Source organism: Corella eumyota, chromosome 3 (assembly GCF_963082875.1).
Source record: "Corella eumyota chromosome 3, kaCorEumy4.1, whole genome shotgun sequence".
Taxonomy (NCBI): Eukaryota; Metazoa; Chordata; class Ascidiacea; order Phlebobranchia; family Corellidae; genus Corella; species Corella eumyota.
In genome coordinates, this window is record NC_137492.1 from 6,077,928 (window position 1) to 6,096,003 (window position 18,076).

At 29.4% G+C, this 18,076-nt stretch overlaps 2 protein-coding genes across 2 annotated transcripts in view; both read left to right on the top strand.

Annotated features, from left to right (window-relative positions):
• Positions 1-1,835: 1,835 nt before the first annotated feature.
• Positions 1,836-10,782, top strand: LOC145744557 (ubiquitin-protein ligase E3C-like). The gene is made up of 21 exons (XM_082562432.1): positions 1,836-1,964; positions 2,131-2,190; positions 2,329-2,526; positions 2,699-2,793; positions 2,862-2,992; positions 3,091-3,483; positions 3,805-3,968; positions 4,308-4,468; positions 4,600-4,695; positions 4,889-5,031; positions 5,361-5,499; positions 5,906-5,999; positions 6,128-6,302; positions 6,592-6,701; positions 7,531-7,684; positions 8,015-8,256; positions 8,361-8,485; positions 8,832-8,981; positions 9,426-9,622; positions 9,917-10,047; positions 10,328-10,782. The coding sequence occupies exons 1-21, from the start codon at positions 1,899-1,901 to the stop codon at positions 10,493-10,495; spliced, it is 3,192 nt and encodes a 1,063-aa protein (XP_082418558.1). The 5' UTR covers positions 1,836-1,898; the 3' UTR covers positions 10,496-10,782.
• Positions 10,783-11,116: 334 nt separating this feature from the next.
• Positions 11,117-18,076, top strand: part of LOC145745881 (ubiquitin carboxyl-terminal hydrolase 24-like) — a 32,971-nt gene continuing 26,011 nt past the window's right edge. The window contains exons 1-14 of the mRNA XM_082564061.1: positions 11,117-11,328; positions 11,656-11,809; positions 12,117-12,196; positions 12,808-13,049; positions 13,154-13,278; positions 13,625-13,774; positions 14,219-14,415; positions 14,710-14,840; positions 15,121-15,278; positions 15,477-15,549; positions 16,067-16,121; positions 16,449-16,602; positions 16,910-16,989; positions 17,664-17,792. Coding sequence (XP_082420187.1) covers positions 11,292-11,328; positions 11,656-11,809; positions 12,117-12,196; positions 12,808-13,049; positions 13,154-13,278; positions 13,625-13,774; positions 14,219-14,415; positions 14,710-14,840; positions 15,121-15,278; positions 15,477-15,549; positions 16,067-16,121; positions 16,449-16,602; positions 16,910-16,989; positions 17,664-17,792 — 1,765 coding nt within the window. The 5' untranslated portion in view covers positions 11,117-11,291. The remainder of the gene's footprint in view (positions 11,329-11,655; positions 11,810-12,116; positions 12,197-12,807; positions 13,050-13,153; positions 13,279-13,624; positions 13,775-14,218; positions 14,416-14,709; positions 14,841-15,120; positions 15,279-15,476; positions 15,550-16,066; positions 16,122-16,448; positions 16,603-16,909; positions 16,990-17,663; positions 17,793-18,076) is intronic.

Sequence of the window (18,076 nt, forward strand, 5' to 3'; positions counted from 1 at the left end):
TTTATTTTATTTTATAAAATCTATCAACCAAAACACTATCTGATAAAAAATAGAAATTAAATTAATTAAACAGGCCATTTGATTAGTCTGTCAATTGTCAAAAACAAATTTGGCCCAGAAATTGTTTTTCACAAAGAGGAAAACTATTATGCAAATGTCATGTGATAATTAATTATTTTGTGTATTAAACTAAATTTAAATTAGGGTGAAATACATCCATAGGTGAATATAGTTAACCAAAAGTTAACTTCGTTAAACATTACTTTAATTTTGTTAAGGTTAATAAGTCAAATTAAACATAATGTAATGACAGTTATTGATAACTGTTAACAATAAAATTTAACTTAAACAAACAAAAAAAATATATTTTTACAAAACTATAGAATTTTTAAGTTTAATTTACCCAATTTTTGTCCTGTCTTAAATATCTGTCATTTAAACGCTTAACAATTCGCTGCGAAATATTTAAACGCCAGGTACACTTGACAATCAACGAGTTCAACAATTGCAGTAAACGTTTTGCCATGTATTTACTTTATATATGTTAAGATGTTTTATAATTGCACACGTGTTTTTGTAACATTAAAGAACCACGTGTTTTTTAATAACAATGCAGGTCCCTGAAAATGTAGAATGAAAATGAAGGAACAGAAAATGAAGAAACGATGAGAATCCTTTTAATGCGAATACCCTTTAATTTTTTTATAATAAATTTTGAACTTACACACTAGTTTTAGGGTATATGTGATTATGAGACCTTGTACTTTTCCATACACACTGCGTTAACACAATGATCGTATTTACGATCATTGGTTAACATTAGTTTAAGAGGATTCTCCCACAGCCCGTTTGTGCATTTTTGCTATGTGGTGCTCTCCTTAAGTAAAAAATAATAAGATTAAATTTTATACAAATTATTTTTTAACATAGGGTTTATTTTTTAAGTACAGTTAATTTAATATTTTGTAGTTTATTAGAAAAAATGTATTGGTACAATTTGAGGATAACTGAATATATATCAACAATAACGTACTTCATGCATGAATAAAAACGTTTTGAGAAAATACAATGACGTAGGTAAATTTTTGCTTAGTTATGAACTTATAAACAATGACAGTTTTTTAATATTAGACGTTTCTGGAACTTCCAAATACTAGTTACCTTGCTAAAGACGTGTTATTCGTAGGTTTAGTTGAAAAAATTATTATATTGTCAGGTTGTAATCCTAAAATCTTGTTATGTAACGAAGTTCTCTTTTTAAAAAAGTTGTTGGTTTATGGTTTGCTAGGTTTGATTCATTTTTCACAGTTTTTGTTATTATTGTGAAAAATTAAGCATGGGAATTCGTATTAGTAGGGAGTTGAAGCCACTTGGGCATTTTAAGGATGTAGAAGATTGGGCAAAGATAATTAATGATCTTTACTTCACAAAATCTCAACAAAAAACCTATTTCTTCTACCGAAACAAAGTTGTTTATCCTGGACTTATTATAGGGGCTACAGCTGCAGCAGCATGCTATATGGTTTACTCGTATTATCAGTGCTTACCTTTCTATCACAACAAGGTTATCAAAAATTCATATAAGGATCGAGAAAGGCGACATTTACAGTACATCAAGGAAAATCCCAAATATGTCTCCGCTCTTCTGGAAGGATATGAGTCGATTCGACCTCCTAGCTTTTAGACTTTTCATTTATTTAAAATATTTTATTTCAGTTGTATCATTTAAAATTCAAACCAAAAACTTTTTTGTGCAAAGTAACTTTTAAAAGATTTTTTTTTAAAATGATTTTTTCTTTGATAATAATTTCCGTAATATTATTGAAAAAATTTTATTCCCAAAATCTTACCGATATTTACTGTGTGCTTTAGATTTCTCTCTTGCAATAGGCATAATAATGTATAGTTTTGAGGGCAATTATCGAAGTTTACCAGTAGTTTCTTTGGGAGGCCACAGTAGCAGGGTATGAATTAATTTATTTTTTTGTTTATAATTTATAAAATTTGAAAAAGAATTGTGTATATTTGCTTGTATAAATAAGAAAAATTACCTTAATATCCTTAATCATAAATATTTTCATTTTTAGTATTTGTCAATATAAGCTTTTCATTTGTTTTTATTTTTTTTAGACTCGACTAGACAAGGATGATTTAATTCAAAAAGCACAACTTGAGAGACAGAAGAGAGAGGTAGTTTAATGCTTTTCTACAGATAATTTTTTTTTAGATATATATATAAAAAAATTTACACATATAAACCATTATTTTAAACCAAGAGGATTTTACCAATAATCTGCTTTATATATGTGGTTGTTTTTTTTTTGTTAGATACAAAGAAGAAAATTGAAGAGTTCGATTATTATTCAGTCAGCTTTCCGTTCTTTTATGGCCCGCCAACAAGCTAAAAATATAGCCCGCAATCAATTTAATAAACTCAAACAAACAGAACCTCAAAATTTGGAAAAAATGGGCGAACTTTTTTGTTTTTTCTATGATATAAAACGAAATGATGATATCAATGACCTGGTGGGTTTTTTATGTAAAAATTAATTTGTGCGATGTAAAGCATTAAAAATTTTTAAACTCATGTAGTTCGTGAAACAGTTTTGGATAAAGTATATATATGTTAATTTTAATGTTTTGTTCATGAAATTATTTCGAGTGCCACCCTTTAACTTTTTATATTTTTGATTAACAGGTTTATATGTGCAAATCTTTAATGACAACCATAAAAAGTCCATGCTGCAACTTTCCCTGTTTGCTTTTATCTCGAATTCTTGTTTTGTGTTCAAGGTAATCCCAAAACAAAGTATGTTTGTTAAAAAGTTAACTAATATTCTTAAACTCTTTGTATATTTCAGGTCTTTATTGTTACAAAGTTCAGCTACTCCAACTTTACTACGAATGTTAGAAACATTTTTAATAGATAGAGGTTGGTTGCAAAATGATATCACAAAAGAATCATACTTGTGGAAAAAAATCATCAGCGACGGTATTTTATTTACCTTTTTTCTTGGCCGTTTATATTGTTTTCTTTAATTTAATTTTTTATTTTGAGCTAATTTGCTAACAATGTTTAAATTATTTTAGGAAGTTTTTTTTTATCCATGCTTCATATTTTCCAATTAAAAGTTCCAATGGACATTGAATCGCGACCCGACAATCAACATCGTCCGCACATGTTATTAGCAAACTCATTGCTTCAAATTATGTTACAACCCTTGATCTTTACATTTCACAACGAGAGCAATATAGAAAACGTTACATATTTTATTTTGAAGAAATTTTGTCTTGATGTCTTGAGTCATGATATGAACTGTCAAATATATAATTTTATTCTCCCCCAACTTGGAAGCGAATCTAGTTTTCTTTTGTCTCAGTTATTAACCTGTTTGGATAATATGATGAATTTAAAAACAACGGATATAACTAGAAATGCTTCAACGCTGAGTGCATTTATCAAATTGACGAAACCCAAACTAGGTAATATATATAGGTTATTTTTATATTAGATAAATGCATGTCATGTTATTGACATTGGCCAGTAGGTGTGTTTTAAACCAGAAAAAAGATTTTTCTTGAGTTAATATATTGACGTTAAAATGGTTAGGTGTTACCACTGAATAACACCTAATTAAACATGCTAACATATGGCAAATCTAAACACTTTAAATAAAAATATTCATCATTTAAAACAGCTTAAATTTGCAGTTATTTTGTCTTTTGTTTAGCCAAAATTTCTAAAATCACTGTATGTGTATTATTTTATTATTAATTTTTGTTTACTATTCTGTTAAATTTCAGATCAAATATTAGATTCTTCTTTATACTTGTCTTTCTTGCGATGGACCCTTGCATCCATTTCAATCACAAGATCAAACACGATAAATCAGGATGATAACAGTGATGAGGATGAGGATATTATTTATCAAGATGATGCGCAGATCGAAATGTCTGACTCATCTTATGTAAGTCCTGTATTTATTTTTTTTAAAATTAGGTTCCTTTTTTCTAAAGGCTATTCAAACATGTAAGGAAGGTTGACTTCCCAGTCTAACTTTTCCTCTAGTCTTGGCTATCTTTTTATAGTTTGATCATTTTTGTGCTTATAATTTCACCGATTGATTTTGGCATGGCAGTACTTAGTACTATTATCTCTGCCTTACTAAAGAGTGCTATGCCATAGAAGCAATGAGAATCGAACATTGTAATTTTTGTGGTAACATCATGTGCTGAATATCTACTGCCAGCAAATGTTAAAAAAACATTAACAATCATTGCACAAAACCTATTTTTTTAATCTTTAGAGTATATCCACTAAAGAAATGTTGTCGGATTGTGTCTCCTTTTTCAACTCTAAAGAATTTGTCCATAAATTTGCAAGACATGAAAGCAATAATGTTGTAGCCCTATCTGAAATTAGTTATTTTTTTCTCGCCAAACTTCAAACCACTGTGCATACCAACAGGTACCAGAATAGTAGTAGATGTTTTGTGATTATATAAAATTCATGTTAAATTGTATAAATTTTTTTAGTTTAATTTTTTTTTCAACTAATAAGATTAAATTGTTATTTTATTTCTTTTGTTGTTAATTTAGATTTCTATACACCTTGGCATTTTCAAAGACATATTTGAAACAGTTATGGAAGTCAATTATTTCTTCGAAAGTAGAGACAAAAAACAATATGAAAAAGTATGAAGTTGTATTTACTATTTGTAATGTTGTTTAAGTTTTATAGTTAATTTAATATTTTATTAATTTTTAAAATAAATGTTTAAATTAATTTATCTGCGTTTTAATTTATTTTAATGAAGAAAAAAATTTCAACTTAAAAAAATAAAAATAAATTTTAAATAAAAGGAAAAATTTTTAAAAATATTTGCAGGTTGTCGGGTATTCATGCATTTTTAGATGGTCGCCATATTAGCGAAAATTCAATCCATGAAATAACAATGCAACTTGTTACATTTTCCTCTTTATTTTCTCACAACCTTATGTCATTACATGATCTCGACTTTTATCAATCAGGTTTCTAGTAGTATTGTATAAGTTTAGCAGATAATATAAGTGTTATTTATTTAAATAAATAGGAACAATTGGCGACCGTGCTGGCTACATTTTAATTGTTGTAATATGGTTGCAACTTGTAACTAATATATGTCATTGATAGTTGACCCTGGCTTATTAAAAAGCAATTTTATTATTTTAAAGGCCTATGAATTGGACATACCTATATATAAGTTGTCGGAGAAGCTTTATTGAATGTGGATAACATACTTGTTTTACATTAAAAAAAATGTTTATAGTCAAGTTTATTATGATGTTTCATTACTAATGTCTAGTTCAACTTTTAATAGATTCTCTTAAAGAAACAAACATGTCATTTAGCATGAATGAAATAGTGTTGATTGTCACTACCTTGCGTGATATTTGTCTTTATCTCGTGAAAGTTATTCTGCCAGAGACAAGAACTCGTCATGTGGAATATGATGTCAGGTATTTATATAGCATAAAAGGTTTTTTTATTTATACTTATCTTTGTTGCGAGTATTTGAATTTTGGTGTAAACATAGAGTAAGATTAGTTACCTCAACCCAGTCCAAAGTAGACTTTGACAGTTTAAGATATTATAGATTATAATTGATTTTTAATTATGGTTTTGATTGGTTTTTAAATTGGCATTAGTTTAAATCATTTATAGCGTCTTAATCAGGGGCGCTACAGAATAAAAATAGTAGGGATTAAATCCAGGACATTATGTGGTTAAAAAAGTGTTCTAACCACTACCCAACACAGCAAAGTTAATTACCACAAGCTATTTAAAAAAAAATGCCAAAAAGTGTAGTAAATTTATACTTCATTAAAACTTATAATCTTCATTGAATTTTATTGTTTATGATAGAGTCATACTGCAACAACTAACAAGTGGACAGTTGATATATACTGGTGTGGATAACAAGATATTCAACATTACATCAGCTTCTCTTTTATTTAAGGTATGTACTGACACATTAGGCTTTTTTCAAAAAATATGTTTTTAATTACACTACTTTGTAAATTAAATGCATTATAGTATTAAGATACCAAAATAAACAATTTATATAAAAAATTTAAACTGTTTTAGGTTTCTTCACGACTGTTAAACCACTTACATACTCGCCACACGAGGCAGGCTTTCACCAGCGATGATGTTTGGTTATCGAGCACAATTCATATCGAAGATGAACGTTCGAAATATTTGTCAAATAATTGGAGAAGACGACAAATCAAAAATAACAGTATTGCTGCCCACATGGCAGGTGAGTTGATTAAATATTTGAATATATTGAAAAGTTAGGCAAAGTATTATTTACTCTTTATCCCACTTTAAAATTGTCATTTAAAAGTACATAAAAGGGTTCAAACAAATTAAATAAGTTTATTTTTTTGTTCTTTTACTATTTTCTTCTATGTAGTTAAATTTGAAAAATTTTGTCGACAAGTATAAAAATATATTTAAAATAGATCTGCATAAGTTGCCTAAAAAATCAAAACGTTATTGCTTCAGTATTTATAATATAACCAATAAACTTAACTTTAAATATTTAGATCCATCTGATGAAGACCTTCCTATAACTATAAGTGAAGCTCGTCAAATAACAATCTTGACTTGCTTGCCATTTGTGATTCCTTTTCAAACTCGTCTTTCAATATTTACAGTAAGTGGAAATGATTAACATAACAAAAGGTCATAATGTTTTTTTTTAAGTAAGATTACATCAAAGTGTAAATGTTGTATTCTTTCTGGATATACATTTTTGTGTTTTTTTCTCCCTAAGGTTGGAATGTTGATTCCTAATACCCTACTTAACATAGAGTAACATTTGTATATCAACTAGTTTTTTAGATACTATTTGCGATTTAAAAATAGAGTAACATTGGCTTCCCAGCCATTTTTTTTACATTATTTGCGGTTTAAATATTATTGGTTATAGTTACCAGATAAAAAAAACTGCTGCTTATTTTTTTGTTCAACAAAAGTTTGTACTGTTTATAGCGCCTTACTTGAGGCAGTGAAGATCAAAACCTGGGATCTCATGTAAGAGGAGTCTAACCAATATTTTGTGTATATCAAAAATATTAACAAAATAGTTTGTATAGGCTATAAGAAAAAAGGAGTTTGTGTACTGACAGCATGGTATAGTAGTCAGAACACTTGCTACACTGCATGAGGTCTTGTGTTCGATCCCCAGTAATCTCATGCTGTAACACCCTTGAGTAAGGCGCTTTTAACGATATAAAATCCTGCTAAGCCAGCACTTAATCAGCAGTGTAATTATTGGCCAAATATAAATCTATAATATCCCAAACAGCCAATGGTAAATCAGACTGTGATCGGGGTAACTGTTGTTACTCTATGTTTAGGTTGTGAAGTTGACCTTTCCACATTGAGAATAAAGATATATATACAAAAAAATATTGTATACCAATAAATAAATAAACTTCTATACTAATAAAAGTAATATCAACTATTTAAAATTTTTGCAGACCATGTTGAGTCAGGACAGACAATCTCGTACCAATAGTCGCGAAGCGCTCTTACATACTGCTGGACTAGAAGATTCACCAAACATCATTCTAGTAAATGTGAGAAGAAACTTTTTATACGAGGATGCTTTTAACGACCTGTCTGTTAAGAATGGTAAACTATATTTAATCACAGTATTAGAATATTTTTTATTTAAATTAATTATGCTTTGATAAAAACTACAATTTAAAGATATATTGTTAGAACTTATAGAATTTGTTAATAGTATAAGGCAGTAATTGATTTATGATTTTAAAGCCATAATGTGATTAACGAACATAAATCCTTCTGTTTTTGTTATTACAAAATTTGAACATTTCTCTAAAAATAAAAATAAAAAAAACTCAAGAAAGGGTTGCATAAAAAATCATCCTTTTTTAATTATTAAATAAACAATGGAAAAGTTTTAAAATTTATATAATATTGATTCAATTTATATTTTAGCACCCGATTTGCGACGGGTTTTACGAGTCAGTTTTGTGAACCAGGCGGGGTTAGATGAAGCTGGGTATGGAGGTGGGGTAACCCGTGAGTTTATCCAACAGCTTGTTAAAAGTGCGTTCCAACCCTCAATGGGTTTATTTAAAATGACTGGTGAATCGGGGCTTTACCCTAACCCCAATGCAGCGGAATTATTTGAAAATGTTGACAAACATTATTTTTTTCTTGGAAGATTGTTGGGCAAGGTTTGTTTTAAATTTTTTTTTATCAATTTTTACAATATAAAACATCTTACAATTTTTCAGAAGTTTAAAATGTTAAAGTTTAATTAAAAAAATTATATGTGTAGGTGTTGTATGAGGGTATGCAAGTTGAATTACCTTTTGCATCATTTTTCTTGTGCAAGTTATTGAGAACTAGGAATGCTGATGTTGACATCAACCATTTGCAATCTCTTGATCCAGATTTTTACAAGTATTTGTCTGTTTAAAATCAATATATATATGTATGTCCAATTTGTAGACCTACAAAATAATAAAACTGTCGTCTGTGGTGCTTGGGTACAATTAAAATGCCATAAGTTGGGCGAGCCATTGACTAGTCCTATACAAAAAGACCATAACTATAGAATAAAGTAAAGCGACTAATAATTGAAAAGGTTTATTTTGTATAAGATTTAATTTATTTTTTGCCAGTTTTTGCCCAATATGAGCTCTGTTATTTATCTTTAATTACAACTAACATTTTAATAGATATTATTTTGTTAAATTAACATCGCCCTTTTTAAGGAGTTAACTTTCCTAACTAATATATATTACAGAAATTTAATGTACCTGCGTTCTTACACTGGGGATGTTGCTGACCTTGATTTAAACTTCACGGTTGTGGATGACAATTTTGGGGTCGCAAAGGTTACTGAACTCTTACCTGGAGGTCAAGATATTGCTGTTACCAATGACAACAAAGTCAGGTTGGCGAAATATTTTTTTTGAATAATAAAAAAATAAAATATGTTTTAAGTAAATAAGGTTAGTTTGGGTGCAATGTAAAATTTGTTGTTTTTTGTATATCTTTATCTTCAATGTGGGAAAGTCAAATGCACAACCTAAACATAGAGTTCAACCATTACTTCAACCCAGTCTTGAGTTGCCTGTATTAGTTTGGGATATTAGAGATTATAATTGCTCAGTAATTAAGCTGCCGATTAAGTGCTGGCTCAGCAGGAGTTTATACTGTGTATAGCGCCTTAGTTTAGACTGCTACAGCATGAGATCTTTGGAGATCGAACCCAGGACCTCATGTAGTGTAGCATGTAAAGTTGTATAAATCTTTTTTTGTTTCTAACCTAAACATAGCATATCCTTATTGCAATTTAGATTAATTGTTAGGATGTAAAATTTTGTTGTCTGTTCAGATACATGCATCTTCTCTCAAACTACAAATTGAACATTCAAATGAGAGCAGCATGTAATGCATTCAGGGATGGACTATCTCAGGTAATTCCTTTAGAATGGTTAAAAATGTTTGATCACAGAGAACTACAGACAACTATTTCTGGTGCTGAGGTCCCAATTGATGTTGAAGATATGAAAAGTCATGCAGCTTACTCAGGTACTATTAAGCATGGGTATTGTAAAAAATTTAAAAAAATGCAAATGAAATATAACTTTTTTATGTTTTTTTTTTAAAGATGCTGCAAAGTAGATAGTGTAAAATAATAAACAACCATTTTTTGCTATACTTTAAATCTAAAGTATTTATTTTCTTTTGCAAACAAAATTTGTTGGTATTTAGCTAATAAAGTTGTTAGATTTGGGTGATCAAAAATAATTCTTATATTTTTTATAAGAGTTTTTCTAGTGCTAAAAAAAACATGAAAAGGAATTTAAAAACTTTTTATTTTAGGTGGGTATAAACCAGAGGATGATATAATTGGTATGTTTTGGTCAGTCATATCATCTTTTACTGAGGAAGAAAAGAGGCAATTACTTTTGTTCGTTACTAGTTGTTCTAGACCGCCTCTACTTGGATTTAAGGTAGGAATTTTTATACTATTTGCCTTGAATAAAATTCAAAAAATGGTCAAGTTACATTCAATAGGACCTATTCTTCTTAATGACAATAAGGGATCACATTTCTTTACAACTAGAATTGAATTTCTTATTTATGTATTAAAACATACTACCTTATAAAAGAATTAACTTTTATGTAAAGAAGTCTCGAAAATAATAATATCAAACTTTTTATGAAACTATTGTATTTAGTGGATGTAATTTAATCCAAATTTTTTTACCAAATATTTATTTATTTTCACAGGAAATGTATCCTCCATTTTGTATTCATTGTGGTGGTGAAGAAGATAGATTACCAACATCGTCAACTTGTCTTAATCTGCTAAGACTTCCCAAATATAAAGAATTTAATGTTATGAAAGAAAAATTACTGTATTGTTTGAATAGCCAGTCTGGCTTTGAGTTGTCATAAAACAAAATCTATTTAACTGTTAAATATTTTATTAAGCATTGCTTAAATAGTTTTTTTTTTAGTTGTAATTTAAAAAATAAAGGTCCATTGTATCTTTAAAAACATGTATAATTTTTTTTTTAATATTATTTATTATTACTTGCGCGTTATCTTAATTTCCTATTTATTTGACTTCCTTTTTTTACAAGTGTAAACTATTATGTTTTTTATGCATTTTTGCCGTTTTCGGTCGACGACGCTAAACTTAATGCTCCAAGTCGTGTAAAAATAAATTTGTTGTTATCTTATTTACAAAACCATTTCGATAAACAGAACGATAAGATTTACTTGGTTTTAGGCGGCGTAGTGTAGTGGTAAGAATACTTGCTAGACCACCTTGAGGTCGTGGGTTTAATCCCCACTGCTCTCATACTGTAGCGCCCTTAAGTATGGCGCTACAAACGGTATGAACCCCTGAGCCAGGACTTAATTAGCAGCATAATTACCGGACAATTATAATCTATAATATCCCAAACTGCTGAAGGCAACTCGAGACTGGGTCGGAATAACTAATGTTAATTTATGTTTAAGTCACGCATTCGACTTTCCCACATCGAGGATAAAAAAAACAAGTGCCGTATCCTCGGGTACACTACGGTCTAGTTCCGGTTTCTTTACGCAAAGCATGTTTTTATTTACTATGGCCCGGTAGTTTTAATCAACCGGCCATGTATTAGTTTAGGTAGTAAAAAAAGAGGCGTAAATTCAAAATTTACAGAATAAATGCAATCTAACTTAGTTTTTACTTTTAATCATAATGGATATAACCGAAGAAAATGTACAATCTCTGCTTGGTAAGTAGTACGAACGTTTTCGTAAATATATAAAATTGATATAAAGCTTTGTAGAAATGCAATGGCTAATTTTTTTTATTTATTTGTTCATGGTTTTCGGGCATCAATAAAAGTAATAAAAAGATAGTTATACAATACATTAATGTGTTTAATATTTTTTGCACACAATTATCACTTGTATATTAACATTCTAAATGATAAAATAACCTTTCTGCCGTAGAACTACAAAAAAAGCTGTGTTGTTAATAAAAGCGATAAAATAAATCTTTTTTCATCAAAAAAAATCAGTATATTTTTTTAATAATGACTACTTTCTATTTAATAAAGGAATGGGATTTTATGATCAGGCCAGCATCCGCCAAGCACTTGTTTGGGCTAAAAATGACTTAAACGAGGCAGTGTCTTTTCTAACCTGCGAAATACCAATGCCACAATACGATGTTATAAATGACATTGACATGAATGATGTACAAGATAAAGGGTCAGTAAAACATGATATTTTTTTATATCTTTATCCTCAAACCGGAAGGTCGACTTCGCAAAATAAACAAAGAGTAACATCAGTTATTCCAACTCAGTCTTGAGTTGCCTTTGGCAGTTTGGGATATTATAATATAGTTTAACAATATATGTACCAATAAAAACCAACCTAGGTAGGCTTAGGTACGAGTTTGTGATATAGTTGTTAAGTTAACGTTCTAAGGCTCTTAAATATGTTGGAAACATATGACAGAATACTTGTGCAATTGTATGTTGACATGATTTGATTGTGTATGTATTATTTATAGAGCAATCTCTGCAGCCCCTCCAAGTTATGAAGAAGCAAACAGAAATAATTCTTCATCTTATTTAACAACCAAGTCTGACGGTAAATACAAATACATATTTTCTAGGGATGGGGGGAAATCCAAATTAGATTATAAAGTGTTTAACGTTGGCAAAACTACTTACCGCTGATAGCAATATTATTTTAAGTCTAAACGAAAAAGTCTTAAATTTATATGCGTAAAATTTTACTATGTAAAAAGTGTATTTGTTGCGCAATTGTTGCTTAAAAAACGTGATATATTTAAAAGTAGATTATAATTTATTAGAAAAAGGCAGAACTCTTTTTTTTTTTCTTTTTTTTTTTCTTTTTTTTTTATGTTTAGTAAATCGTATATATACGATCTTAAATGACAAATTATTACTTGGTGTCTGAGTACTAAAAAATGATCGACAAGCACGAGTATTAAAATATTCTTAATACTCGGTCGAGAACTCGGACCCGGATTTGATTGGCCCATCCCTAATATTTTCTGCAAAAAAATAAATGGAAAAAATCTTCATTTAATTATCTTTTATGTAAGAAAATCTCTAAAAATAAAAATAAAAAAAACTCAAGAAAGGGTTGCATAAAAAATCATCCTTTTTTAATTATTAAATAAACAATGGAAAAGTTTTAAAATTTATATAATATTGATTCAATTTATATTTTAGCACCCGATTTGCGACGGGTTTTACGAGTCAGTTTTGTGAACCAGGCGGGGTTAGATGAAGCTGGGTATGGAGGTGGGGTAACCCGTGAGTTTATCCAACAGCTTGTTAAAAGTGCGTTCCAACCCTCAATGGGTTTATTTAAAATGACTGGTGAATCGGGGCTTTACCCTAACCCCAATGCAGCGGAATTATTTGAAAATGTTGACAAACATTATTTTTTTCTTGGAAGATTGTTGGGCAAGGTTTGTTTTAAATTTTTTTTTATCAATTTTTACAATATAAAACATCTTACAATTTTTCAGAAGTTTAAAATGTTAAAGTTTAATTAAAAAAATTATATGTGTAGGTGTTGTATGAGGGTATGCAAGTTGAATTACCTTTTGCATCATTTTTCTTGTGCAAGTTATTGAGAACTAGGAATGCTGATGTTGACATCAACCATTTGCAATCTCTTGATCCAGATTTTTACAAGTATTTGTCTGTTTAAAATCAATATATATATGTATGTCCAATTTGTAGACCTACAAAATAATAAAACTGTCGTCTGTGGTGCTTGGGTACAATTAAAATGCCATAAGTTGGGCGAGCCATTGACTAGTCCTATACAAAAAGACCATAACTATAGAATAAAGTAAAGCGACTAATAATTGAAAAGGTTTATTTTGTATAAGATTTAATTTATTTTTTGCCAGTTTTTGCCCAATATGAGCTCTGTTATTTATCTTTAATTACAACTAACATTTTAATAGATATTATTTTGTTAAATTAACATCGCCCTTTTTAAGGAGTTAACTTTCCTAACTAATATATATTACAGAAATTTAATGTACCTGCGTTCTTACACTGGGGATGTTGCTGACCTTGATTTAAACTTCACGGTTGTGGATGACAATTTTGGGGTCGCAAAGGTTACTGAACTCTTACCTGGAGGTCAAGATATTGCTGTTACCAATGACAACAAAGTCAGGTTGGCGAAATATTTTTTTTGAATAATAAAAAAATAAAATATGTTTTAAGTAAATAAGGTTAGTTTGGGTGCAATGTAAAATTTGTTGTTTTTTGTATATCTTTATCTTCAATGTGGGAAAGTCAAATGCACAACCTAAACATAGAGTTCAACCATTACTTCAACCCAGTCTTGAGTTGCCTGTATTAGTTTGGGATATTAGAGATTATAATTGCTCAGTAATTAAGCTGCCGATTAAGTGCTGGCTCAGCAGGAGTTTATACTGTGTATAGCGCCTTAGTTTAGACTGCTACAGCATGAGATCTTTGGAGATCGAACCCAGGACCTCATGTAGTGTAGCATGTAAAGTTGTATAAATCTTTTTTTGTTTCTAACCTAAACATAGCATATCCTTATTGCAATTTAGATTAATTGTTAGGATGTAAAATTTTGTTGTCTGTTCAGATACATGCATCTTCTCTCAAACTACAAATTGAACATTCAAATGAGAGCAGCATGTAATGCATTCAGGGATGGACTATCTCAGGTAATTCCTTTAGAATGGTTAAAAATGTTTGATCACAGAGAACTACAGACAACTATTTCTGGTGCTGAGGTCCCAATTGATGTTGAAGATATGAAAAGTCATGCAGCTTACTCAGGTACTATTAAGCATGGGTATTGTAAAAAATTTAAAAAAATGCAAATGAAATATAACTTTTTTATGTTTTTTTTTTAAAGATGCTGCAAAGTAGATAGTGTAAAATAATAAACAACCATTTTTTGCTATACTTTAAATCTAAAGTATTTATTTTCTTTTGCAAACAAAATTTGTTGGTATTTAGCTAATAAAGTTGTTAGATTTGGGTGATCAAAAATAATTCTTATATTTTTTATAAGAGTTTTTCTAGTGCTAAAAAAAACATGAAAAGGAATTTAAAAACTTTTTATTTTAGGTGGGTATAAACCAGAGGATGATATAATTGGTATGTTTTGGTCAGTCATATCATCTTTTACTGAGGAAGAAAAGAGGCAATTACTTTTGTTCGTTACTAGTTGTTCTAGACCGCCTCTACTTGGATTTAAGGTAGGAATTTTTATACTATTTGCCTTGAATAAAATTCAAAAAATGGTCAAGTTACATTCAATAGGACCTATTCTTCTTAATGACAATAAGGGATCACATTTCTTTACAACTAGAATTGAATTTCTTATTTATGTATTAAAACATACTACCTTATAAAAGAATTAACTTTTATGTAAAGAAGTCTCGAAAATAATAATATCAAACTTTTTATGAAACTATTGTATTTAGTGGATGTAATTTAATCCAAATTTTTTTACCAAATATTTATTTATTTTCACAGGAAATGTATCCTCCATTTTGTATTCATTGTGGTGGTGAAGAAGATAGATTACCAACATCGTCAACTTGTCTTAATCTGCTAAGACTTCCCAAATATAAAGAATTTAATGTTATGAAAGAAAAATTACTGTATTGTTTGAATAGCCAGTCTGGCTTTGAGTTGTCATAAAACAAAATCTATTTAACTGTTAAATATTTTATTAAGCATTGCTTAAATAGTTTTTTTTTTAGTTGTAATTTAAAAAATAAAGGTCCATTGTATCTTTAAAAACATGTATAATTTTTTTTTTAATATTATTTATTATTACTTGCGCGTTATCTTAATTTCCTATTTATTTGACTTCCTTTTTTTACAAGTGTAAACTATTATGTTTTTTATGCATTTTTGCCGTTTTCGGTCGACGACGCTAAACTTAATGCTCCAAGTCGTGTAAAAATAAATTTGTTGTTATCTTATTTACAAAACCATTTCGATAAACAGAACGATAAGATTTACTTGGTTTTAGGCGGCGTAGTGTAGTGGTAAGAATACTTGCTAGACCACCTTGAGGTCGTGGGTTTAATCCCCACTGCTCTCATACTGTAGCGCCCTTAAGTATGGCGCTACAAACGGTATGAACCCCTGAGCCAGGACTTAATTAGCAGCATAATTACCGGACAATTATAATCTATAATATCCCAAACTGCTGAAGGCAACTCGAGACTGGGTCGGAATAACTAATGTTAATTTATGTTTAAGTCACGCATTCGACTTTCCCACATCGAGGATAAAAAAAACAAGTGCCGTATCCTCGGGTACACTACGGTCTAGTTCCGGTTTCTTTACGCAAAGCATGTTTTTATTTACTATGGCCCGGTAGTTTTAATCAACCGGCCATGTATTAGTTTAGGTAGTAAAAAAAGAGGCGTAAATTCAAAATTTACAGAATAAATGCAATCTAACTTAGTTTTTACTTTTAATCATAATGGATATAACCGAAGAAAATGTACAATCTCTGCTTGGTAAGTAGTACGAACGTTTTCGTAAATATATAAAATTGATATAAAGCTTTGTAGAAATGCAATGGCTAATTTTTTTTATTTATTTGTTCATGGTTTTCGGGCATCAATAAAAGTAATAAAAAGATAGTTATACAATACATTAATGTGTTTAATATTTTTTGCACACAATTATCACTTGTATATTAACATTCTAAATGATAAAATAACCTTTCTGCCGTAGAACTACAAAAAAAGCTGTGTTGTTAATAAAAGCGATAAAATAAATCTTTTTTCATCAAAAAAAATCAGTATATTTTTTTAATAATGACTACTTTCTATTTAATAAAGGAATGGGATTTTATGATCAGGCCAGCATCCGCCAAGCACTTGTTTGGGCTAAAAATGACTTAAACGAGGCAGTGTCTTTTCTAACCTGCGAAATACCAATGCCACAATACGATGTTATAAATGACATTGACATGAATGATGTACAAGATAAAGGGTCAGTAAAACATGATATTTTTTTATATCTTTATCCTCAAACCGGAAGGTCGACTTCGCAAAATAAACAAAGAGTAACATCAGTTATTCCAACTCAGTCTTGAGTTGCCTTTGGCAGTTTGGGATATTATAATATAGTTTAACAATATATGTACCAATAAAAACCAACCTAGGTAGGCTTAGGTACGAGTTTGTGATATAGTTGTTAAGTTAACGTTCTAAGGCTCTTAAATATGTTGGAAACATATGACAGAATACTTGTGCAATTGTATGTTGACATGATTTGATTGTGTATGTATTATTTATAGAGCAATCTCTGCAGCCCCTCCAAGTTATGAAGAAGCAAACAGAAATAATTCTTCATCTTATTTAACAACCAAGTCTGACGGTAAATACAAATACATATTTTCTAGGGATGGGGGGAAATCCAAATTAGATTATAAAGTGTTTAACGTTGGCAAAACTACTTACCGCTGATAGCAATATTATTTTAAGTCTAAACGAAAAAGTCTTAAATTTATATGCGTAAAATTTTACTATGTAAAAAGTGTATTTGTTGCGCAATTGTTGCTTAAAAAACGTGATATATTTAAAAGTAGATTATAATTTATTAGAAAAAGGCAGAACTCTTTTTTTTTTTCTTTTTTTTTTTCTTTTTTTTTTATGTTTAGTAAATCGTATATATACGATCTTAAATGACAAATTATTACTTGGTGTCTGAGTACTAAAAAATGATCGACAAGCACGAGTATTAAAATATTCTTAATACTCGGTCGAGAACTCGGACCCGGATTTGATTGGCCCATCCCTAATATTTTCTGCAAAAAAATAAATGGAAAAAATCTTCATTTAATTATCTTTTATGTAAGAAAATCCGCCTAACACTGTAGCCAAACAAATGCTGCCTTTTATTACCTCAGTTTCGCCTTAATTTGTTTTTATTATTTTTGTAAATTTGTTGCTTTTTTCTATGTGCCATGCAACCCTAAACATCCTGTTTTTAAGTTGTTTAAAATTTAATTTTTAAAGATTTGGTTAATTTTAAAGATAACTTTTGTTAAGATTTTCCTTATCAATATTTGGTTGAGCTGGAAGGTCGAGTTTTTTCAGAAAATTGGTCAATTCCATTTCGGAACGACGAATCATTAGCTAAATGTTTAATTGCTTTAACTCATTTAATAGATACAAAAGGTAAAATACAATATGATTCAAATTTTGTAATGGTATCTTTTTCTTTTTTGTATATTTCTTTATCTCCGATATGGGAAGGTTGTCTGTATGACCTAAACATAGAGTAACATCAGTTACCTTGATCCAGTCTCGAGTTGCCTTTAGTTTGGGATATTATAGGTTTTAATTGCCCGATAGTTAAACTGCTGATTAAGTTGCCTGTTTAGTAGAAGTTCACATAGTTTATAGCGCCGTATTTAAGGGCGCTACAGCATGGTAGTTGTGGGAATCAAACCCAGGATCTC